This window comes from Cicer arietinum, chromosome 6 (genome assembly GCF_000331145.2).
Source record: "Cicer arietinum cultivar CDC Frontier isolate Library 1 chromosome 6, Cicar.CDCFrontier_v2.0, whole genome shotgun sequence".
NCBI lineage: Eukaryota > Viridiplantae > Streptophyta > Magnoliopsida > Fabales > Fabaceae > Cicer > Cicer arietinum.
In genome coordinates, this window is record NC_021165.2 from 64,328,557 (window position 1) to 64,350,481 (window position 21,925).

General features: G+C 30.7%; 2 protein-coding genes across 4 annotated transcripts; one reads left to right on the top strand and one right to left on the bottom strand.

Annotated features, from left to right (window-relative positions):
* Positions 1 to 3,633: 3,633 nt before the first annotated feature.
* Positions 3,634 to 6,022, bottom strand: LOC101512011 (transcription factor FER-LIKE IRON DEFICIENCY-INDUCED TRANSCRIPTION FACTOR). Its single transcript, XM_004506020.4, has 4 exons — positions 5,504 to 6,022; positions 4,861 to 5,058; positions 4,603 to 4,776; positions 3,634 to 3,980 (listed from the first exon to the last, which is right to left on the bottom strand). Exons 1-4 carry the CDS (start codon positions 5,981 to 5,983, stop codon positions 3,876 to 3,878), a joined length of 957 nt encoding a protein of 318 aa, XP_004506077.1. The 5' UTR covers positions 5,984 to 6,022; the 3' UTR covers positions 3,634 to 3,875.
* Positions 6,023 to 17,135: 11,113 nt separating this feature from the next.
* On the top strand, positions 17,136 to 20,596 carry LOC101511054 (E3 ubiquitin-protein ligase RZFP34). Of its 3 annotated transcripts, none has more exons than XM_027336117.2 (12): positions 17,136 to 17,301; positions 17,391 to 17,478; positions 17,656 to 17,715; positions 18,123 to 18,155; positions 18,257 to 18,334; positions 18,632 to 18,675; positions 18,771 to 18,811; positions 18,913 to 18,995; positions 19,090 to 19,181; positions 19,336 to 19,405; positions 19,686 to 19,727; positions 19,808 to 20,229. In XM_027336117.2, exons 1-12 carry the CDS (start codon positions 17,258 to 17,260, stop codon positions 19,853 to 19,855), a joined length of 723 nt encoding a protein of 240 aa, XP_027191918.1. In that variant the 5' UTR covers positions 17,136 to 17,257; the 3' UTR covers positions 19,856 to 20,229. The 3 variants fall into 3 exon arrangements, with proteins under 3 accessions (XP_027191918.1, XP_004506074.1, XP_004506073.1); XM_004506016.4 differs by having other exon boundaries at positions 17,139 to 17,301; positions 19,825 to 20,596; XM_004506017.4 differs by lacking the exon at positions 17,656 to 17,715 and having other exon boundaries at positions 17,138 to 17,301; positions 19,825 to 20,596.
* Positions 20,597 to 21,925: the final 1,329 nt, after the last annotated feature.

The following is a 21,925-nucleotide window of genomic DNA, read 5'->3' on the forward strand; positions in this document are numbered from 1 at the left end:
AGGCTCCAGTAGAAGCCAAATATTTTAATCTAGAAGCAGAAACATGTCCAAGGCGAGAATGCCATAGATAAAAACTAGAAGATAAGGAATTCAAGCGAAAACTAGATAATAAGTCAGCAGTAGTTGTGGAGGCTGCAGTATCTGGGAGTCGCAGGTCATCCAAAACATAAAGCCCCCTTGTCTATGACATGTCCCAATCAGCCTCTCGGAATGTGGATCATGCACAGAACAAGAAGTGGAAGAAAACATAACCGAATAACCGAGATCACATATTTGGCTAACAGAAGCAAGACTCAAAGTAAGATTAGGAATATAATAAACATCAGAAAGAGACATGTTAGGTGTGGAGACAGAACCAACGCCTGCTAGTGGCATAGGAGTGCCATCAGCAGTCATAACCGACACAGACGAGACAGGTTTCACAGACACAAAAGATTTATCATCGTATGTCATATGATGAGATGATCCTGAATCAAGAATCCATATGGAAGGAGATATATCTGACATACCAGAGGAGTTCAAACCTTTAGAAGAGGTGGCATACATGGCATGTGATTGAGTGGCAAGAAGTTTTTTTTGAAGTTGTTCTACAATATCAAATATTTGGGAAGTAATCTCAGATGAGTATACAGAACCAGAACTAGAGCCAATGGTAGAAGGAGCAGAAGCAACAACATTGGACGATGACCCCCTAAAATTCTTCTTATGTGTTCTCCCCAATTTCGGACAATGTGCTTGAAGAGAGTCATCCTTAGCATCAGCCATAACAAATAATGACAGGAAAATACGACAAATACAATCACTGAGACAAAATAAATTAGGGATAATCTGGTGCTGTGCGAGCCCGATTTCTCCCTCTCGAGACGTTGTTTCGCCGATCCAACCGTTGAAGACGAAGACCTAAATGTTGCGAACCTGCTGTCCAAAATTAGACCGATCCAACGGTTAACGAATGCGCAATCGATGTTTTTCTGAGACTGATTTAACAAAATCGGGAATAGGGTTACTCTTCTCTTTTCTCTTTTGGTGGTTGTCTTTCCTATCAAAATAGTCTCTCTCTTCTCTACGGTAGATCCCAAAATCAACCAAAGCTCTTTGATACCATGTTAACAATGAAAAGAGGAAGAAAGAGGAAGAAGATAAACAACCACTCTAGGGTTTCATAACATATAATGAACCAAACTGAAGTTAATAGGGTTACAATGAGTATATATATAAAAGAATAGAATTGTCTAAAATACCTTTACTACTAATATATAATAATATTATCTAACAGTTGCCACATGAAGTTCTAGATTCTTTTGGGAATTGGACATAGAGAATCAAGAGAGATACATTTCTTCAACAAATTGACTCTAGTAGGTAATGTATTCTTCACAAGTTGCCACATGAAGTTTTGGATTTTGTTGGGGATTGGACATAGAGAATCAAGAGAGATACCCTTTTTCAAAAAATTGCCTAGCACTAATGATGCTCCTCTAAGCGTAGCTTGGTTGATAGTCCATGGTTGCTTCCATAAACGAGTCTTTGGGATAATATAAGTTTTTCAGAATATTTCCTAGAAGAGAACTTCCACCAATGACTAGTCTCCAACAATGTTTTTCTAGCCTTGTTGAACCCAATGAAACTTTTGAATCTCATCCCCCTTCTGTTATTCGCTCTGAACAATTTCCCACAACTCGTCCAACAACTCTTCCTACTCCATTCATTTGATCCCCACCAAAACTTGGCTAGCATTGAATCAATCTCCTTGCAGCATCCCTCAGGTGTTTGGTAACAACTAAGTATGTAAGTGAGAATTGTATGTGCAACTACTTTGATGAGTGTTTCTTTACCTGCTCATGATAGGCATCGCTCCTTCCAACATTTTATCTTTTTCCAAATGCAATCTATGACAAATGGGAAGATTGTCTTCTTTGATATTCCAAAGGGAATTGGAAACCCAAGGTATCTTCACTAAGCCTCCAATGTCTTAACTCCCATCATTTCATAGATCATGTTTTTGTCTTCTATTGGCACATTTCAACTAAAGAAGGCTTCAGATTTGTCAAGGTTTACCAGATGTCCATATGCATTTTGGTATAGAGCTAGAATGTCAAGGACTTTTTTTTCTTTAGAGATATTGGCTCTAATAAATAGAAGGCTATCATCTGCGAACAACAAGTCAGAGATTTAAGGGGCTTGTCTTGCCACCTTAATCCCATGAAGGTTGTTGGACAACACACCTTTGTGGAGCAAACTAGATAACACATCAACACAAAGAATGAATAAGTAAGGTGATACAAGGTCTTTTTGCCTCAAACCCCATTCAGGTGTGAAAGAAGGGCTCAATTGACCATTGATTAGGAATTGGTCAGAGAACAAAACACACAGTACATAATCACATCCACCAAGCTGCTTGGATAACTAATAGATCTCAAAACACCATCCACAAACTTCCACCCGATTCTTTCATAGGCCTTTGACATTTGTCCAACATTAATATAAATAGATATAGTGAAATATTATATTGATAAGTGTGAAATTTGTGGATGTTTTGGTTGATAAGTTGGATTGAACGTCATAGACTACTCATAAGCTTGAAAGTGAGTGTTATGAACAAAGCCGATAAGCTCAAAATTAAGCATCACCCTCGAATGAATGACTTAAGAACTAAATTCAAGCTAATTATGGAACGATAATTAAATTTGAATTTTGTTTAAGCGTTAATTCTCATTTTGTGATAGGCTTGATTGTTTATGTTTGCTAGAATACAATTTGAGGTGTTCTTGATGTGATAAAAAGCTTCAAGAATAATTTGAAGCACCAAAGTCCCCTCTATCATGACAAAATGGACTTTGAATTTATTATGAAATTCTAAGAGAAATAATTAGTTTTAGCCTTCTTCAAGCTAATTATGGAACGAGAACTAAATTTAAATTTTGTTTAAGCTTTAATTCTCATTTGGTGATAGGCTTGAATGTTTATTTGTGCTATAGTTTGAGGTGTTCTTGATGTGATAAAAAGCTTCAAGAGTTTACCCTTCTTCATCTGTAAATAGTCATATAACTCTTCATTTGAAATCAATAAACAATAATCAAAATTAGATTATTTCTTTCGAAGATTATATGATAAATTTCATGAGAAAAATCGCATTGATTAAAGAGAAACAACTCACATAAATGTGTATGCGTTGAGACCTCATATGTATAATAGATATCCTATGTTTTATATGAATTATACTAGAAAGTAAACATTTAGTGAATAAAGTTTAAATGAACATATGTGTTTTACAACGAATTGCACTGAATCGTGTATTTATGTAATGGTTCTTAGACAAGCATGGTTGATTGGGTTAAAGTAAATCAGCAAAAGTCAATAAGAGAATTCCAAGAAAGGTCGATCGAGTAAAGATGAGATAAATCAATAAAATTGTTTCATGGGTAGACCAACCAACCAAGATGAAATAAGCTAGTAAGAGGATTCAAGGGGCATATAGGTTGAGCATGACAAGATGCATCTACTCTCCTCTTTGAAGACAAGCCAAACAATTACTAGAAGAACAGAGGCATAAGTAAAGTCTTGGTAGAGTTTGATTCCTCTTTAGTTCCGATAATAATGGCTCAGAGATTTATGTGTCAATCATGCTCATAGTTAACTACCATCCACATTTATATTTATGAATATTACTCATCATAATCCATCTAATACAACCTTAATTAAATTACAATGCTACACTATTCACTCGTTCGTAATAAGATAACATTTATGAATATTACTCATCATAATCTATCTATTATAATCTTAATTTGATTACAACGTTGTGCTATTCACTCGTAATAAAATATAAGTGAAAAATTATCAAAGAAATTTAAAGTATTTGATCCAAAATTTAGTCAAACTCGAAAAGAAGGTGTGAATTCAAAGCCTTGGTTTAGAAAAGCGTCAATCACCCATAGCTTTAAATTGGACAGATCCATCTCTGGTTCAGACTCTTTCATCTGTTTTCAACAAAGTATACATTATAAAGAATTAGTAGATATAATTGATAACAAACATAGATTGAAAGAAAAAAAATATAACTAAATAATAAAAAATAAGATTAAAAATTTAATTAAATATATTTTTTATTTCTATAAAAATAAATTAGCTTAATTGCAGTTTTGATTCCCTATTTTAGCTGAATCGCGAAAGTAGTCCCTCCATTTTATTTCTCTTTAGTTTTGGTCCCTCAAACAGAATTTTGGTCCAAAACTTGATGAAGTTTTATTTTTTTCAAGTTGCACCACGAGATCTTGAGGTATGGTATTACTTAAATAAACGCAAAAAAATTGAAACTTCATCGAGTTTTGGACCAAAATTGAGGAAAAATAAAATGGATGGACTACTTTTGCGATTCAACTAAAATAGGATGACCAAAATTGCAATTAAGCCAAATAAATTTTCTTTCTTTAAAACACTTCATATCCATTTTAATCCTACAAATTATAAAATTGTATGTTTTTAATGCAATTTTATAATTTGTAAAGACTAAGAAGTAAATGCATGAACTAAAGAAAAATTAATTCAAACATAGATTATAAGATTTGATAAATAAGGACAAAGAAATGATATATATCTTACATTCAATGAAAATGTAAGTAGAAAATTGGCAGAAACAGTGGCCAAGTTTGAATTCTGAATATTGAAGCCTCTCAAAGATTCAAGAGATTTGTATAATGAAGCAGCCACCCTTTCTCCCTTATTGCACACTATTTTAACATAAAACCCTCTTTCATCCACTTGAAACATATCCATCTACACAAAGCCACATTCAAATATGTTACAAATTACATTAATATCTTTGTGTGTATAAGTTAATGGAGTTTTTATCAAACAAACCTGGACAATCTTCTTGCAAATTGAACCATTATTGTTACTGAATTGAATTTTTTTGGAGCTTTCAATTGACCCTTGATGAGATTTGGACACTGCTAAGGATGCTTCAAGTCCTGCAACCTCAGATTTAAGCTTCTTGGATTGTGATTTAAGTTCATACATATATGTAACTGCATCTCCAATGATAGAAGCCTTATCCATCTATGCATATAATCAATTTATATAATATCAGTTAAATTTATACTTAAAATCTCAAATGTAAAGCATGTTAAAATTAATTGATCACATTTTTCTATAAGCAAATGTAAAAGTTAGTTGTAAATTTGTTAATATGAGGAGTTTTCATTCGGAATACTTTTTCAGCGTCTCAACTCATACGATTAAGTAACACTTTAGAAGACCAATTGATCACATTTAAATTATAAAAAGACCTGTATGAAATATTTCCTATGTTAAACTTATTATCAATAAACTTTAAGATTCAGTTAGACTCGACCTAAATTTTAAGATAGTAATTTGTACCTTAGTTATATTGGGTTTAAATTATAAAAAGACTTGTATGAAATATTTACTATGTTAAACTTATCATCAATAAACTTTAAGATTCAGTTAGACTCGACCTAAATTTTAAGATAGTAATTTGTACCTTAGTTATATTGGGAACCAAAGAACGCAATGCGTAAAGCTTCTCTTTCATTCGTACTCTTCGCCTCCGCTCGGAAATCAAAGTCTTGGATCTATCAGTTTTTGACCTTGGCTTAGTATCAACACTTGTAGTTGTTGTTGGAGAATTATCACCATCATCGTTTTCTTCTCCTATTTCCCTTTTGGCTTCTCCATCAAAACAAGAGAAAGAACTAAGTGAAGAAGTTGGATCAAAAGGGGTGACAAAATTATTATTATTATTATTGTTGTTGCATTGATCAAATGGAATTGCAGGGTATGAAAGGAATGAGTTATCAATAAAATTTCCATTGATAAGGTCGGAATTTATGTTAAAGATAGTAGTATCTTCATTCTCTCCACGAATCAAACTTATGAATTGATCAAAGTTGGGATCTTGGATGAAATCGTGTAGCTCAAAGTCATTGTTAATGTGTGCAAGAGTCTCTGGATAAAAATCCATTGTGTGTATATTGGTTGAAAGTTTGGAACATATGGTGATAAGTGGTCTAATTGTAATATATAGAACTTTGACATGAGATGAATAATGGCTAATTATTAATTATTATTTCATTATTAATATGATAATTTTGGTATGAATGGAATATGATAGAGCTACCTAGTACCTACAGCAGATGAATTTAAAAGTTGCTATTTGAAGCAAATTTCATATTTTTATGTCTGTCACAAAATGATTTATTTGTTAAAAGAGATTAGGACTTCAACTTTTTTTCTTTAATCAAATTAATAATTAATATTGATTATTTTAAAATAAAATAAAATAAAAAACCCTATGAAATAACATGTTGAATGACTATGCAGTATTTTACTTAAATTCCATATCAAAATCATATCTCTAAAGCTTAAATTGCATATGAAATTTATGAATTAAAATCATTTAATGTATTTAAGTTTTGAGGTGTCATCTTTAAAATTGACATGAAATGCAAGAATTTAACTAGTCTAATAAAATTTTATTGATGTGATATTAACGTGGGAATGAAATGTTCATATGTTAATTTAATGTGTCATGTCACAAGTTTTAGTGGCTGAAAATAAATAGACTATTTTATATGATGCATTACAATTTTAAAAATATATAATAAATTCATAAAATTAAAAAAAAAAATATTGATTATTATAGTTTTAAAAAGTAATTCATATAATCACTCTTAAAAGAATGAATTTGGATCATCCATAGTTGCACTATGCAACAACTGTAGAGACCGTTAGATCTAAACAAATACAATTTTATGTCTTTAGATTTAGGTTTCCTTCTACATTTGGTCTTTTATGTTTATTTTAGGTTTTACATTGATCTCCTACGTTTTAAAAGTTTCAATATGGTCGTTTATGTTAGTAATGTTTATGATTAATTGGTCCTTTCTATAATGTTTTGACTTAATATCATAAACAACTCGTGACATGTCTAAGAGGAACTTGACGTGACTATTTTTATAAAGACCTTAATTTCATATTTGGTTTTTACATTTATTTTAAGTTTTATTTTGGTCTCATGTTTCAAAAGTTTCATTCAATTTGATTCTTTATGTTAATAATATTAGGATTAGTTGGTCTCTTTTGTTAAATCATGACTTAACATTGTGTATAATATATCATCCGTGAATGTGTCTTCTAGCAAAGACATAATGAAATTGTTACGTTTCCTATAATTATCAAGTGTGTTAGTAGAAATACAAAGACTCTCGCAAATTATGAGAGAAAATATTGAAGATGTAAAAACTTTAAGTATTGAATGATATATTATATTATAGATTCCGATAGAATTTTATCATTTTTTTTACTACATGTTTTACAAAGTGTTAAATAAAGACTTTGATGGAGCCCACTAATCATATTAACATAAATGACTAAATTGAATTTTTAGAACATAGTTACCAAAATAAAATTTAAAATAAACGTAAAAGACCAAATATAAAATTAATTACCTTTATATTAATAGCCACGATGGATTCTCGTTCGACATAAGTCTAGATTTAACAAATAAAATTAATTAAGGATTGAGTAACTCTAACTTATTAAACTAATGGATTGAAAGAGTTGAGGATGAAATGACTGAAATTAAAACTATGATAAAGAAAAAAATAAAAAAGCTAACATCGTGCGGTAAGGAATAAATACATTAAGAGAATCTTTAGTGAATGCTCTTTTTGAGATGAGTGAAAAGTCGATGATAGAAAAAATGTGAAACGCACACATTATTAGTCGAAACGTGTAACTGTTCAAAAAAAAATGTCAAAATGCAATTCTGCGTATGTAGTCACAGATTTCATTTTCACATCATGCTGGATTATTAATTAACATTGATATTGTTATTTTATTTTGCTGGTTGATGTCTCAGTGCATAAATGCTCACGACTAGTGAAATTAATTAAAATCGGTATCATGCATAATATTTCCCCAAATATATAAAAGTGATGAAGATTGTGTAGACTAATCTCTCAAAATTGGGTATATGAGTATTAGTTAATTATATAAACAATAAATATTTTCCTCAAGAGTTTTATATAACCCTCTTGCACTTCATAGACAAACTCAAAATCATTGGTCAATTAAGTTGCTGAAAAATACGTGTGTGAAGTGTGAACAGAATCAAATGGGAACATAATGACGTTATTCCTCTCATTTTTTTATTTGATCAAATTAAAAATAATTGCGAAGTCCTGTTAAAGGAAAACAACTCAAGTAACAAAATAATTAAATTATTACTTAATTAATACTACTACGTAATTGCTGAGCTACAATATGCAAGCTGGAACCAAACGTTTAGCTATTATTTTATATAGTTAGCTAAGTGATCATGCTTTAACTTTTGTTTAAATTACTAACTATATATTAATTAAAGATGCAATAACCACTCCAAATTAAACTGTCAAGTTCTTAATTAGTAACATATATAAATGTGCACAGATTCTATTCTTTTTGGCTCTCATTGACTCAATAAAATTACCAAAGTTCTAGATCCTCCATATATATAATTGTTGACTTGTACTAGTAAAATAATACTAACAACATAATAAAATGAGGTAAGCAAACATGCTTTAATCACAGTAATAATTTTTTTTTTCTTCTAGCAATCAAAATAAATCAAGGCATAGTAACAAAATTAAAGGAAGAATATGGTTCACACGAAAAGGAACGTGGTAGACAACACATGAGGTTGAAGTTTACCCGTGCCCCTTTTATTGGACACAATCCACACATGACAAATTCAATAACCTCAGATGGAGTTTGAGCTAAATGTTTTAAATTTTAATAAAAATATATAATATTATATTATATATAAAAAATTGAGTCTAATAAAAAAGTAATTTTAATAATTAAAAAGTTAGATAAATATTATGCATGTAATTTATTTGATTAAGTTGATTTATGAAACAAGAAAATATGCATAGATAACATGTCATATTTATATATTAGACTCAAATATATTACAACAATCATAATTCAACAATCATAATTCAACAATCATAATTCTACATATAAAATACATCGATTATAGAACACAAAATTATACCAACATATACCACGATATCTATATTAATTAGCATATCTATTAACATATGTCATTTCAAGTCTAGTCGAAGTTCATCACTATCGATTAACATATATCAAACTACAATTATCAAGTAGATTTACATAATTTAGTTTTCACAACCCTATCACAATTAATAATTTTTTTTATATCAAGTAATTCATCACTATCGATTATCATATATCAAACTACAATAATTTTTTTTTAACAAAGTAGGGTTAGTATGTTTTGAGATAAGGGTAGAGAATGAGAAGATAGAGAGAAATGTCTAAGAGAAATATGAGAGTAATTTTATAATGGTTAGAGTGTAAAAAATTAAAATATCAATATAATTTTTAAAAGTTTAATTATATTATAAAAAATAAAAAATAATACTCCTAATTGAGTTGAGACTTGAGACTTGAGACTTTATTTGCATAAAATTAAATGTCTGATCCGAATCTATTATCAAATTATAACTAAATGTCTCTCCCATTACAGATTTACCATAATTAAGTCTCATTTATAATAATTAATCACACTACATATTAACACCGATAATAGTATAAAATTATAGAAATTCAATTTAAATAAAAAAAATTATAGGAATGCATGCTCAACTTCTACATTTGGAAGGAAGATGGTGCCCCACCCTCTTGTTTTATATTTGACATTTCACTCACTTTTTTTAAATAATACTCAAAATATTCCTCCTACCTCTCTACCTATTAGACTCCTTACTCTTTATTTTAATTAGATTTGGGTTAGTTTACTATTCGGCCTTTTTCAATAATACAAACACTATATAATAAAATAAAGGTAATTTAGTGTAGATTCTATTATGATATGGAGTCACTCATTATTTAAATCCTTTGAGGTGTGTGGGAGTCCGGATTTGTAATTTTAGTTTCAAGAGATGTAGATTTTGTGTTCATTGAGTCCATATGCGATGCCTCAACACTTTTTTGTTTGTATCAAACCTATGTTTTTTCAATTCTTAGTATACCTTTATGCATTGATTTTTAAAAGTTAGCTAGATGGGCTACCTTTGAGCCCAATGGCTATTGGGCCAATTGTTACACATCTTTTAAGAGTTTTGTACCAAGCACTCTCCAAATTTTACCTGCCACCCCCAGTATTTTTTAAAGACTATTATACCTCTCTGTAAAAAACTATAAAAGCATAAAAAAATTACCATTCTTATTTCACACCCCACCACCTTCGAAAATTTTGAAAAAAAATGTAGGATTCGAAAGTTTAAAAGTTTCGAAATACATTTCAGTAAGTTACTCGAAACTTTTGTTATTTTAAAACCTTCGAAATGCAATTTCTTTCAAAAAAATACAAATTTTCGAAAATTTGGATAAACACCAAAGTTTCGAAACGGACATTATTCGAAAATTTGGTTGCATTTGAAACTTTCGAAATAAAATAATGCTTCGAATATTTGGCCTTTCACGAAACTTTCAAAATGTATATTCGAATTTTTAGAAATTTCAAAATGAAATTGTGCTTCAAAATTTTGGCTTTTCACAAAAGTTTCGAAATTATTATTCAAATTTTTAATATTTTCGAAAATCAGATTTCATATATTTACAATAAGTCAAAGTTTCGAAATTTTTTTTAATTTTTTTTTAAATTCAATATTTATGTTAGAAATTATTTTTAATTTTTTTTAAATTCAATATTTAGAATATTATTTTTAATTAAATTTGTTACTAATTTTGAAATTAGGTATGAGTAGAGTTGATGTTTCTGCTTCAAAAAATGTTATAGATTCTACAGAAAAATTCACCACTGATCAGGTATTATTATTACTACTGATGATTCATCACCGATTAAATTTTTATTATAGCGATATAGTTAATGTTTTATTTGAAACGTATTTTGTAGGTATTTTCTTCTCGAGAAGCTGTATTTGAATGAGCAAAAATCATTGGAAGACAAAATGGAATTTTAATTGCTACCATTCGATCAGATAAAGCAACCGGAATTAGGGGAAGAAAAGACAAATTGATTTTGGGATGCGAAAGAGGTGGAAGATATAAATCAGAATCAAAATCATCAGTAACTTGCTCTCATAAGGAAAACTGTCAATTTACTCTCAGATGTGTACCATTAAGTGTCGGTGAAGGATGGAAAATTAGTGTTCGTTGTGGGACACACAATCATGAATTAATTGATACTGTAACTGGTCATTCTTATTTGGGGCGTTTAAACGAAGAAGAAAGGAAATTTGTCAAGTATAAGCTTGCACCCAGATTCATTCTAAATACTTTGAAAGTGAGAAATGAAACCAATGTCATTATTCTCAGTCAAATATATAAAGCAAGGAGTACTTAACGATCATCATTGAGAGGTTCGTACACAGAAATGCAGCATCTGTTGAAGTTAATACAACAAGAAAATTATGTGCATTGGACAAGAAGACGAGAAAATTCTGATATTTTGAGAGATATTTTTTGGACGCATCCTGACTGTATAAAGTTGTTAAACACATTTCATTTTGTTTTGATATGTGATAGCACATACAAAACAAACAGATATCGATTACCATTACTTGAAATAGTCGGTGTCACATCTATTAGTTTGACATTTTCAGTTGGGTTTGCTTATTTGGAACAAGAGCAACAAGATAACTTCATCTGGGCATTTGAAAAGGTACGAATGTTGTTCAAATCTGAGTCTTTGGTTTCTAAAGTTATTGTGACTGATAGAGATCTTGTCATGATGAATGCGATTAGTGTTGTGTTTCCTACTTCAATACATTTGCTATGTCGTTTTCATATTGAAAAAAATGTTGGGGCAAAATGCAAACAATATGTCAAAAAGGATAGACAAGAAGAAGTAATGGATTTATGGAAAAAGATTGTCTATTCGACTAGTGTGGAAGAGTATGATCATCATTTGCAACACTTTGAGCTATTGTGTGCCGATATTATTTTTTTTGTTGATTATGTGAAAGATTCATGGTTAACACCTTACAAAGAAAGGTTTATCAACGTTTGGACCAATAGAATGATGCATTTGGGGAACACAACATCTAACAGGTATTTTTAAAATATGAATTGTGTTGTTTTAGCAAACATGATTTACTAGTTTATGTGATTTATTTTAATTTGTGTTATTTAATTTATTTGTAGAGTTGAGTCTGCTCATTGTAGATTGAAAAACATGCTTCAAACTAGTTTTAGTGATTTGTGTAAAAGTTGGGATGCAGTGAATATGATGTTGAAGAACCAAATATGTATCATTCAATCTTCTTTTCATAAAACCATCAAGGACGTTGAGCACGGGTATAATTCACAATTTTTTCAAAAATCACTGTGTATCAAGAAAATGTATGAAAGAAATTGATAAACAATTGGAAAGGGTGAAGATTGTAGGTACTAACAAAACAGAATATGGTTGTTCAATTAGAACAACTCATGGATTACCATGTGCTTGTGAGTTGGCTAAGTTGCAGATATATGGTAATGTTATCCCTTTAGATAGCATTCATGATTTTTGGAAACAGTTAAGCATTGAACATGAATTAGAGGATGAAGAATCTTTATCAGATTACGACTTTTCGGAAGAGTTGGAAGCAATGAAAGCGTACATGAAGAAACACGATATTATAAGTCAAAGGATATTCATGGCAAAGGTGCGTGAAGTTGTATTTTCACATACCACATCAATAATTGCACCACCAGAGAAAGTGAGAACCAAAGGAGCTGGTAAAAAGAAAAAAGAATTTGATACTCCTTGTGATCCTTCATATTGGGAGTATGTTGATGCCTCTCAAGAATCTGCAAAGGCAAGGCAACCATCTCAATCATCTCAACGTTCTGCAAGGCAACAATCTCAATCATCTCAGCATTCTTTTAAGACACAATTTCCTACTTATATACGTTTGTATATTGAGGACATAGTAGATGTTGTGGCTGATGGAAATTGTGGGTTTCGTGCAATTGCAGCATTGCTAGGTTGGACCGAAGAATCTTGGGCTTTAGTTCGATCACAATTGGATAAAGAGATTGGTCTACATAAAGATGTTTATTCTAATGTTTTTGATGACAATGTTGAATCAGTGCGGAACTCATTGAAAATATCAAAATTGGGTGCTCAAGGAAAAGATAAGTGGATGTCTTTACCAGACTTGGGTTACGTGATAGCAACACTATATAATGTCATATTGGTGTCGTTGTCTCGTAATCTGAATATGACATTTTTCCCGCTAAACAAATCACCATCGAAAGAGACCTTTGGGCAGTCTTTACTAGCAATTGGATTTGTTAACGAGAATCATTGGGTACAGGTAAAATTAATGCTTAATGTTGTTTATTAAATTAATGTTAAAAAATTTATTATTCAGATAAATTAATGTGTAACCTTTTTTTATTCAAATCAAATTGAAGTCTGATTGTCCTTTGCCACCTACGTCACAAAAATGGAAAGACTTTTGTAGTGACACATCAAAGAGTTGGGAAGTAGCTTATGCAACACGTATGAAGCATTGGGAACACATTGATCCATCACTTATCAGATCATCTTGTATTTCATTAAATGAAGATTAGAATATGTTGTATATCACTGTTTATGGATTATTATAATATCTTGTTTTATCATTTTCAGTATCTTTTATTATGAATTAACTTAAAATAAATGCGGATTAACATAACACATAACACAATATATCTCAAATCACTAAACATATCACATAATCACAAAATATCTCAAATTACAGTACATAACACATAACACAAAATATATCAAATTACTAATCATCATACAAAAGACTTAACTCACTTAAAATCTCATGAACTTCACTAAACGGCTCTACCAAATTAATGGCTCTACGTACAAGCTCAGCTGCTCTACGATCTCGGTCAGAAGATGATGGACCAGCATGTGCAGCAGATGATGTACCCACATGTGCAACAAATGATGGATGGTCAGAGGATGTACCCGCATGTGCAGTAGTCCGAGGAATGATCAGAGGATGTGACACAGACATGTACCATGCATAATAGTCTGTAGTGACCTCTCCAGGAAAACTCGCAACATGATATAGCCTTCGAAACGCCGATACAGATGACTGCATAGTAGTCTGCCACACCCAATCTATAATGTTGGGTCTGGGAGGAACATCAGGCGGGATGCACTGAATACGACCAAATTGTCGAAGACATCGCTCCAGCAAATATGGGACTGAGACTCCACCACATCGAAGATAACCAGAGAACATCGAAATATCTTCAAACGGATGATTAGCTCGATCATCATCATATGGTGTAAACACTACATCCTCAAGCAACAAAGCATCAAGTCTCTGCCGATAGGTCACTAATCCACCTTCAACAACATGTTTTGCAGTCCACCTACATGCTCTTGGAAGATGTGCAGGAACCGCACCTCTATCGCCCCGCTTACAGATCTTAGGGAAGTGTTCGTAAATCCAGCACTGCAACATAAGTAACATAAGTAACATAATACAACTTAATTTAAATACATAAGTAAAATAATACAACTTAATAAATAAAATAATTATATAAATGATATACCTGTAAAAGGGTCATGTAACCTCCCAACTGTCGAGTGTCGTGGACATCCCCATCTCTCATGTTGTCATAAAGGAAAACCAATGTCGCGGCAGCCCACGAATATGTGTTTCGCCTCCACACGCGTATGTGTTTTATCTGCGAAAATTGTGTTGCCAACTAAATGCAATAGATATGTTCTAGCCGCACACTCAAACTGGTTAGTTTGAATGAGACGACTATATAAATCACGCAACCATTGTAATCTATATTGGGCACATTTATTAAAATTAATCTCAGCTAGAGATTCCTCCCATGTTGCACCTATGTACTCATGTGCAGCTCTTGCAGCATTATTAGTGTTCATATTCACAGATGCATTAAATTTTTTACCATGGGGTGATATGTGAAGGAGAGTCGCGACATCGTCTAAAGTAATAGTCATCTCTCCAAATGGCAAATGAAATGAGTTGGTCTCCTTGTGCCATCTTTCAACAAATGCGGAGATCAGACCAGCATCAGCCATAGTGAGGTAGGCCGAAGACAGATGTAGCAGCCCAGATTCCCGAATCCAATGCTCTACAGGATGTGGTACAGGAACTTCAAAAAACTTCTTCAACTTCAATCCATGAGTAATGACTTTTAACGATCCACGATCATGCGATCCACAAAGTAATTAATTAATTAAATAACCTTAAATTAATAATTGAATAAATAAATTTAAATAAAAAATTAATTAAATCAACTTAAATAAATAATTGAATAAATAAATTTATTTAAACAACAAATTAAATAAACTTAATTAAATAACCTTAAATTAATAATTGAATAAATAAATTTAAATAAATTATTAATTAAATAAATAAATAATTCAATAAATATATTTAAATAAACAATTAATTAAATAAATAAATAATTCAATAAATAAACTTAAATAAATAATTGAATAAATACATTTAAATAAACAATTAATTAAATAAATAAATAATTCAATAAATAAACTTAAATAAATAATTGAATAAATACATTTAAATAAACAATTAATTAAATAAATAAATAATTCAATAAATAAACTTAAATAAATAATTGAATAAATACATTTAAATAAACAATTAATTAAATAAATAAATAATTCAATAAATAAACTTAAATAAATAATTGAATAAATACATTTAAATAAACAATTAATTACATAAACTTAATTTATATAAATTGATTAAATAAATTTAACTAAACAATTAATTAAATAAACTTAATTTAATAATTAAATATATAAATTTAAATAAACAATTAATGAAATATATTTAATAAATAATTGAATAAATATATTTCAATAAACACTTGAATTAAATAGACTTAAAATGCCTCAAATTGAAATATACCTCTCATTCCCATAGCCTCTGAGCCACGTGGTGCTCATACTGTGTCAACACATGTCTCAACATCGGTCCTCCGGGGAATCCAGCATCATCAGCATGTTCCATCTGAGGCTCAGGGACATCCTCCTCCAACTGAGGCTCAGGGACATCCTCCTCCAACTGAGGCTCAGGGACATCCTCCTCCATCTGAGGCTCAGGGACATCCTCCTCCATATGTGCATGTGCAGTAGACTCGACGACATCATCATGGATGTCTTGTCTTCGACGACGCTGCCTAATTGGACGATTTGCTTCGTTTCGTCGTCTATTTGATGTTGTTGGTGGAATTCTCTCTGCACCATCACCTTTATCACCACCTATAATGTTGCGAATAATTTTGCCGAACGCACCTTTCATCCTAGGCACTGCAACATATAAATATATAAATATTAAAAAAAATTATAAACAATAAAAAAAAATAATGTAATAAAAGGATTTCAGAAACACATTTCCTTCAAGCCTCTATTTCGAAACTTTTAAGGAATTCAGAAATTTCGAAATGCATTTCGAATCTTTCCCTCAAGTTCGAAACTTTCCCTCAACTTCGAATCTTTCCCTCAGATTTCGAAAGTTTCATTGCCTTCAATTTCGAAAATTTCTACATACAAGAAACTTTCGAAAGTTTCTTGTTTCGAAGCTTTCAAAACATTCGAGGAAGGCTTTCGCATTCAGGTAAAGTTTCAAATGTTTCTTGTTTCGAATCTTCCAAACTTTCGAGGATTGCATTTCGAAACTTTCGAACAAATGCAAAGTTTCGAAAATTACTTACTTTTGAGATTCGAATCTTTCAAATTTTCGAGGAATGGGTTGGATCAAATTCGAATATTTGAAAATTTCGAATGAATTGGATGAAAAATGAAAGTAAATTTTTTTTTAGATTTTTATAAATGAGATTGAAGGTAAAATAGTCTTTTAGTCATGACTGGAGGTGGCAAGTAAAATTGGAGGTGCCTGGTACAAAACTCTATCTTTTAAAGGATGTGGGCCTAATATGATATTCGTATGTTGTGAGAAGGAATAGGATAGGATAATAGTTGAGCGCGTATTATTAGGTGTAGCCGAGTCAGACCCATCCATCAAACTGTGTGCTATGAGCTGTTACATTTAATACCCATTATTTTCTCTCCCATATAAATAATACTCCATACAACTTTTTCTTCTTCTGCTCCAAACTAAATTAACAACGAACAAACGGATAAAATCACTTTTGTCTTTTCTCACTTCCACACTCACACACATTATCTAATTGGAAACCATTTCTCATGTCAGAACCCACTAATACCCAACTTGGTATTGGCGATTTTGGGTATGTATTTTTCTTTTTTTTCATTCATTTCCAACAATTCGCTCTTCTTTTTCTTTCTTTCTAATTAAATTAAATATTATTCGATTTAGTTGCACTCACTATAGAAGGAGATGCAAGATCGTAGCACCATGTTGTAACGAGGTTTTTGGCTGTAGACACTGTCACAACGAAACTAAGGTCTAAATTTATAGTTTTTTTTTTTAACTTAGTTAGAAAACTCAAAAAAAAAAAGTATGTATATGATTCTTAGTTTTTTTTTTTTTTTTTTTTTTTTTTTTTTTTTAAAAAAAAAAAGGGGGAGTTTTTTTTTTTTTTTTTTTTTTTTTTTTTTTTTTTTTTTTTTAATTTGAACAGAATAACGAGGAGATTAATGTTGTTGATCCTCATGATATACCGCGTCATGAAATTAAAAAGGTTTGCTTTACGTTTATTTACAGAGTTCGGTCAATTGTGCATGCGTCTCCAACCAACAATAGAGCAGATGCAGGATTATTCTGTTATGATTCAAGATTAGAGTTTACAGTTTGCAACTTATATTAAAATCTCATTAATCAATCTGACACATCAGCAAAAATTAGTTTGAAATTTAGTGGTGAAGAAAATTACTGAAAATTTAAAAATTGAGGGACTATATTTTAGGATTTAGAACTAGAGGATGTAAAATCGTGAATCAGTTAAAATAGAGGAATTGAAATTGAATATAAGCCTAAAATTTATAATTTTATGATTCTTCTCATATTTTTCCCATTATGTTATACCATATTTCACCTTGTTGTTCACTCTCTTGCTTACTCTATTCTATTTCATTTGTAACTTTTCAGATTATATGTTCCTCATGTGACACGGAGCAAGATGTGAGTTCCTAAATTCTGAACTATGCTAATCAATGTCTATATATGGCTATTGATTGTGGCTGCTGATGTCCTAATGTGTTGATTGTTTTTAATTGCTGTAGGTTCAACAGTACTGCATAAACTGTGGAGTATGCATGGGAAAATACTTTTGTGGTATATGCAAATTCTTTGATGATGATGTAAGTTCCCTCGGGTGCTACGAAATTGAGTCATGTTTCTTTTTTAATTTAGTGGAGTGCTGTCAAATAGCGGCGTGATAGATAGTACTATAGCTTAGCAAAATTTGAACAAATCGTGGTTGTTCTACAATATGCTATTTAGTACAAAGTATTGAAAAGAGGCTATGGCGGTGCTATAGAACTGTAGTGTAACAGAATTTGAACAGGCTTCTATTTTTTGCAATCTGTGATTGACAACACTGTTAGTGCCAGGCCTTATATGCGCATATTGTATTGAAAATTTGTTCAATTTTTCAGATTTCAAAGCAACAATACCACTGTGATGAATGTGGCATCTGCAGGTAAAGTTCATCCATCAATTTGATAAATGTTATATTTCCTAACATTGCTTGATAGAATTTGATCAATTTTCTCTTTTACATGATTTCTTTTACAGAACTGGTGGCAAGGACAACTTTTTCCATTGCAAAATATGTGGTGAGTAAATGAGTTCACTGTTCCAAGTGTGACATATTTTAGTTTCTTCATCACTTTGTGTACATCATATAATTACTATAAATCTGTCTATTCTTGTTTAGGATGTTGCTATTCTAAGGTAATCAAAGATGGGCATCATTGTGTAGAAAGAGCAATGCATCATAATTGCCCTATTTGCTTTGAGGTAAAACAAATGCTGGTAGTATTCTAGTCTGAATTTTTTTGAAAGAATTCTATCTGATTCTCATTGAGATGATTTCATTTTATCTCTCTTGCAGTATCTGTTTGATACATTACGAGAAATCACCGTTTTGCCTTGCGGGCATACTATACATTTTGAGTGTGTTAAAGAGATGGAACAACATCATAGGTAAGGGAATTTGTGTGTATCTAATGAAGTATTGAAATGTTATGATTCTTATTTATGTTTATGGTATATGTCATAATATATGGAGTATCCATCTTATGCTATCATAGCTATTGTTGGTTTCCTTATGTTATTAGTTCATTCTTTGAACATCCAGGTACTCATGTCCTGTTTGCTCAAAATCTATCTGTGATATGTCAAGTGTGTGGAAGAACCTTGATCAAGTGGTATGTTAGATGACATTTTTTTCAGAGTTTAATTTTTATATACCGTCAATGTAAAATGTTTGTTGTCAACAAATCACAATCAATCATATGTGTGACTTTAGAAGTAGTTATGATTAAAGTCAAATAGTTTATATAACTTGATGGTTATAAATGATCAACAATGTAAAAACATTTGTATACTGAGATTGTATACGAATTAACATCTTTTTTTATCATTGATTACATCAATGTATTTCGACCTCGTGTAATAGTGACTTTCTTTTGTTGAAACTTTGGTCAGATTTCCACAACTCCAATGCCTATAACATATAAAAATAAGATGGTAAGTAACAACTCTAACTCCAAAGCTTTCTTGATCTATGAACGAATGAATGGTAACTAATCATACATTTCTAACCATAGTACTTGTATGAAACCAGGTGTGGATACTGTGCAATGATTGTGGTGTAAACTCCAATGTGCAATTCCACATTGTGGCACATAAGTGTTTAAGTTGCAATTCGTACAACACAAGACAGATACAAGGAGTACCTTCTAGTTCATGTTCCTCTAGGGTTGAAGAGACGGTTAGATGAGCTTAGTTGCAAAAGAATCTTTGATTCTGAACCTTGTCTTTCCTCAGAGATGGAATCAGCTCTTGCCATTTTCTCAACTCTAGTTTAGTATAATTCTTGAGTCTAAATTACACTATTCGTCTCGTAAGTTATTTTTATATTTCATTTTGGCCACTTAAGTTGCTTTTAGATTTCAGTTTGATTTTTTCGTTTCATTTTGGCCCCTTTACAAACGTTAAGACACTTTAGTCATTTTTTATTAGTTTTTCATTTGAGTTCGTCAAATGTTTCTTTCTTCTTCTTCTTCTTCTTGAGTCAAACACCTAATAACCAAAACGTAATATGAAACGTAGGAAACATTTGACAGACTCAAAAGCAAAATTGATAGGAAGGACCAAAGTATCTTAGGTTTGTGTAACTTAACGATGGAATAAAATAGAACGAAAAAAACTAGGAGACCAAAGTGAATTATAAAATAACTTAACGAGTCAAAATTGTAAATTAACCTTCATGCCTTTGATGATAGTGGAAGAGTGTAGAAAGCTTCCTCAAGAAAAGAGTCAATTAAGCTCCAAATTTTGTCAATGGGATTCTATTTCCTTTATGCAGTGCTATTCTAATGATTTTTTTCTTCTAACTTTTGCAATATTATGTTCCTAAGGGGTCACAGTTCCAAAATGTATTCCTACATAGTTGTTATATATGGTTAAACATAATGGGTCTTCTTTCCATTTGCAACTGGTTCAGACTTGTTGCTACAATAATGCAAATTTTATGATATAATGTCTGCTAAATGCTAATGTAGCTATTAAACATTGCATATAACAAGATTAAACTTAAATGAAGTTGCATTGAAGTAATGGGGTCATGATGTGTTCATACAAAAATATTGAATTAAATAAATAAAAATAAGCACCAAATTAAAGCAGCACCAGTATGACTTATTTAGTTAAGAGTTTGTGGGGAAGGACTACAGTTTGATCCCCGTAGAATAAGCTTTTGGAAAGGACGAAAGAGTTTTGAGTTGTGACAAACACACATGTAAAAAGGGATAATAATAGAGATATTAAATGAGTGAAACTATTCCTAAAAAAAAAAATGAAACTAGTCATTAAATCTTTCATCTATGCTGATACTCACCCAAATATTTCTTATCTCTTTTTTTAAAGAAAAATCTTTCATTTCTTGAATAAATAATATATTTGAACTATCGTCTCAAATTAAGAAAAGTATTACTGACCTCAAAAAAAATCAATTGCGATGAAAATAATTTCAATATCGTTCTTTTTCTCATTGGCAAGCCACAAGTGGTATTCTCCTTGGTAGAAATATGCACTTTGACACTCTTTTCAAGAATTTTGTTAAATAACTTTGCTACTATATATCTTTCAAAGTAAACATGTATTCCTATGAGTTCTTTTGGACGAATTATACAATCAGCCAATTATATGATCTAAAGATTAATTCTTAAATGCCATTTGCTCATTCACTTTTTGACTCATCGATGTTCTTGTTTCTTCATACATCAGACATTTATACCCTAAATATTTCAGAAAGATAATCCAAGTTAGATGCATGCAAAAAGGTGTTTAGTCTTAGAGACAAACCTAGAAATTTCAACACATGGGATCATGCTTATTTGTGATAAATATTTATACAAAAGTATAAAAAATTAAAAGGAATAAAATAATAATTATTATCATTAAACAAACCATATCGAGATTATATAAATTATACCATTGTATATCAAAAAATTAAAGACACGTTAATATTTAAGAATTATAATTATTTTCTACGTATTTTCATATTTTATTAAAATGAATAACTTCTTTCGATTATTGCAATTACCACAAACAAAAACAATACTAACTTCACAAGTAAAAATACCATTCACCAATAAGTAATATATTTTCTAGTTTCTACCAATATCCCTAGAAAATTATGCATTAGAACGAACATTCAATTT

Excerpts from the sequence above, each read along its gene's own strand:
- LOC101511054 (XM_004506016.4), top strand. The coding sequence starts at position 17,258 with ATGTCAGAACCCACTAATACCCAACTTGGTATTGGCGATTTTGG. Across the intron at positions 17,479-17,655 it reads ACTGTCACAACGAAACTAAG|AATAACGAGGAGATTAATGT; the intron begins GTCTAAATTTAT and ends TAATTTGAACAG. Across the intron at positions 18,812-18,912 it reads TTTCCATTGCAAAATATGTG|GATGTTGCTATTCTAAGGTA; the intron begins GTGAGTAAATGA and ends ATTCTTGTTTAG.
- LOC101512011 (XM_004506020.4), bottom strand. The coding sequence starts at position 5,983 with ATGGATTTTTATCCAGAGACTCTTGCACACATTAACAATGACTTTGAG. Across the intron at positions 4,777-4,860 it reads TTTGCAAGAAGATTGTCCAG|ATGGATATGTTTCAAGTGGA; the intron begins GTTTGTTTGATA and ends GGCTTTGTGTAG. Across the intron at positions 3,981-4,602 it reads TACTTACATTTTCATTGAAT|ATGAAAGAGTCTGAACCAGA; the intron begins GTAAGATATATA and ends TGTTGAAAACAG.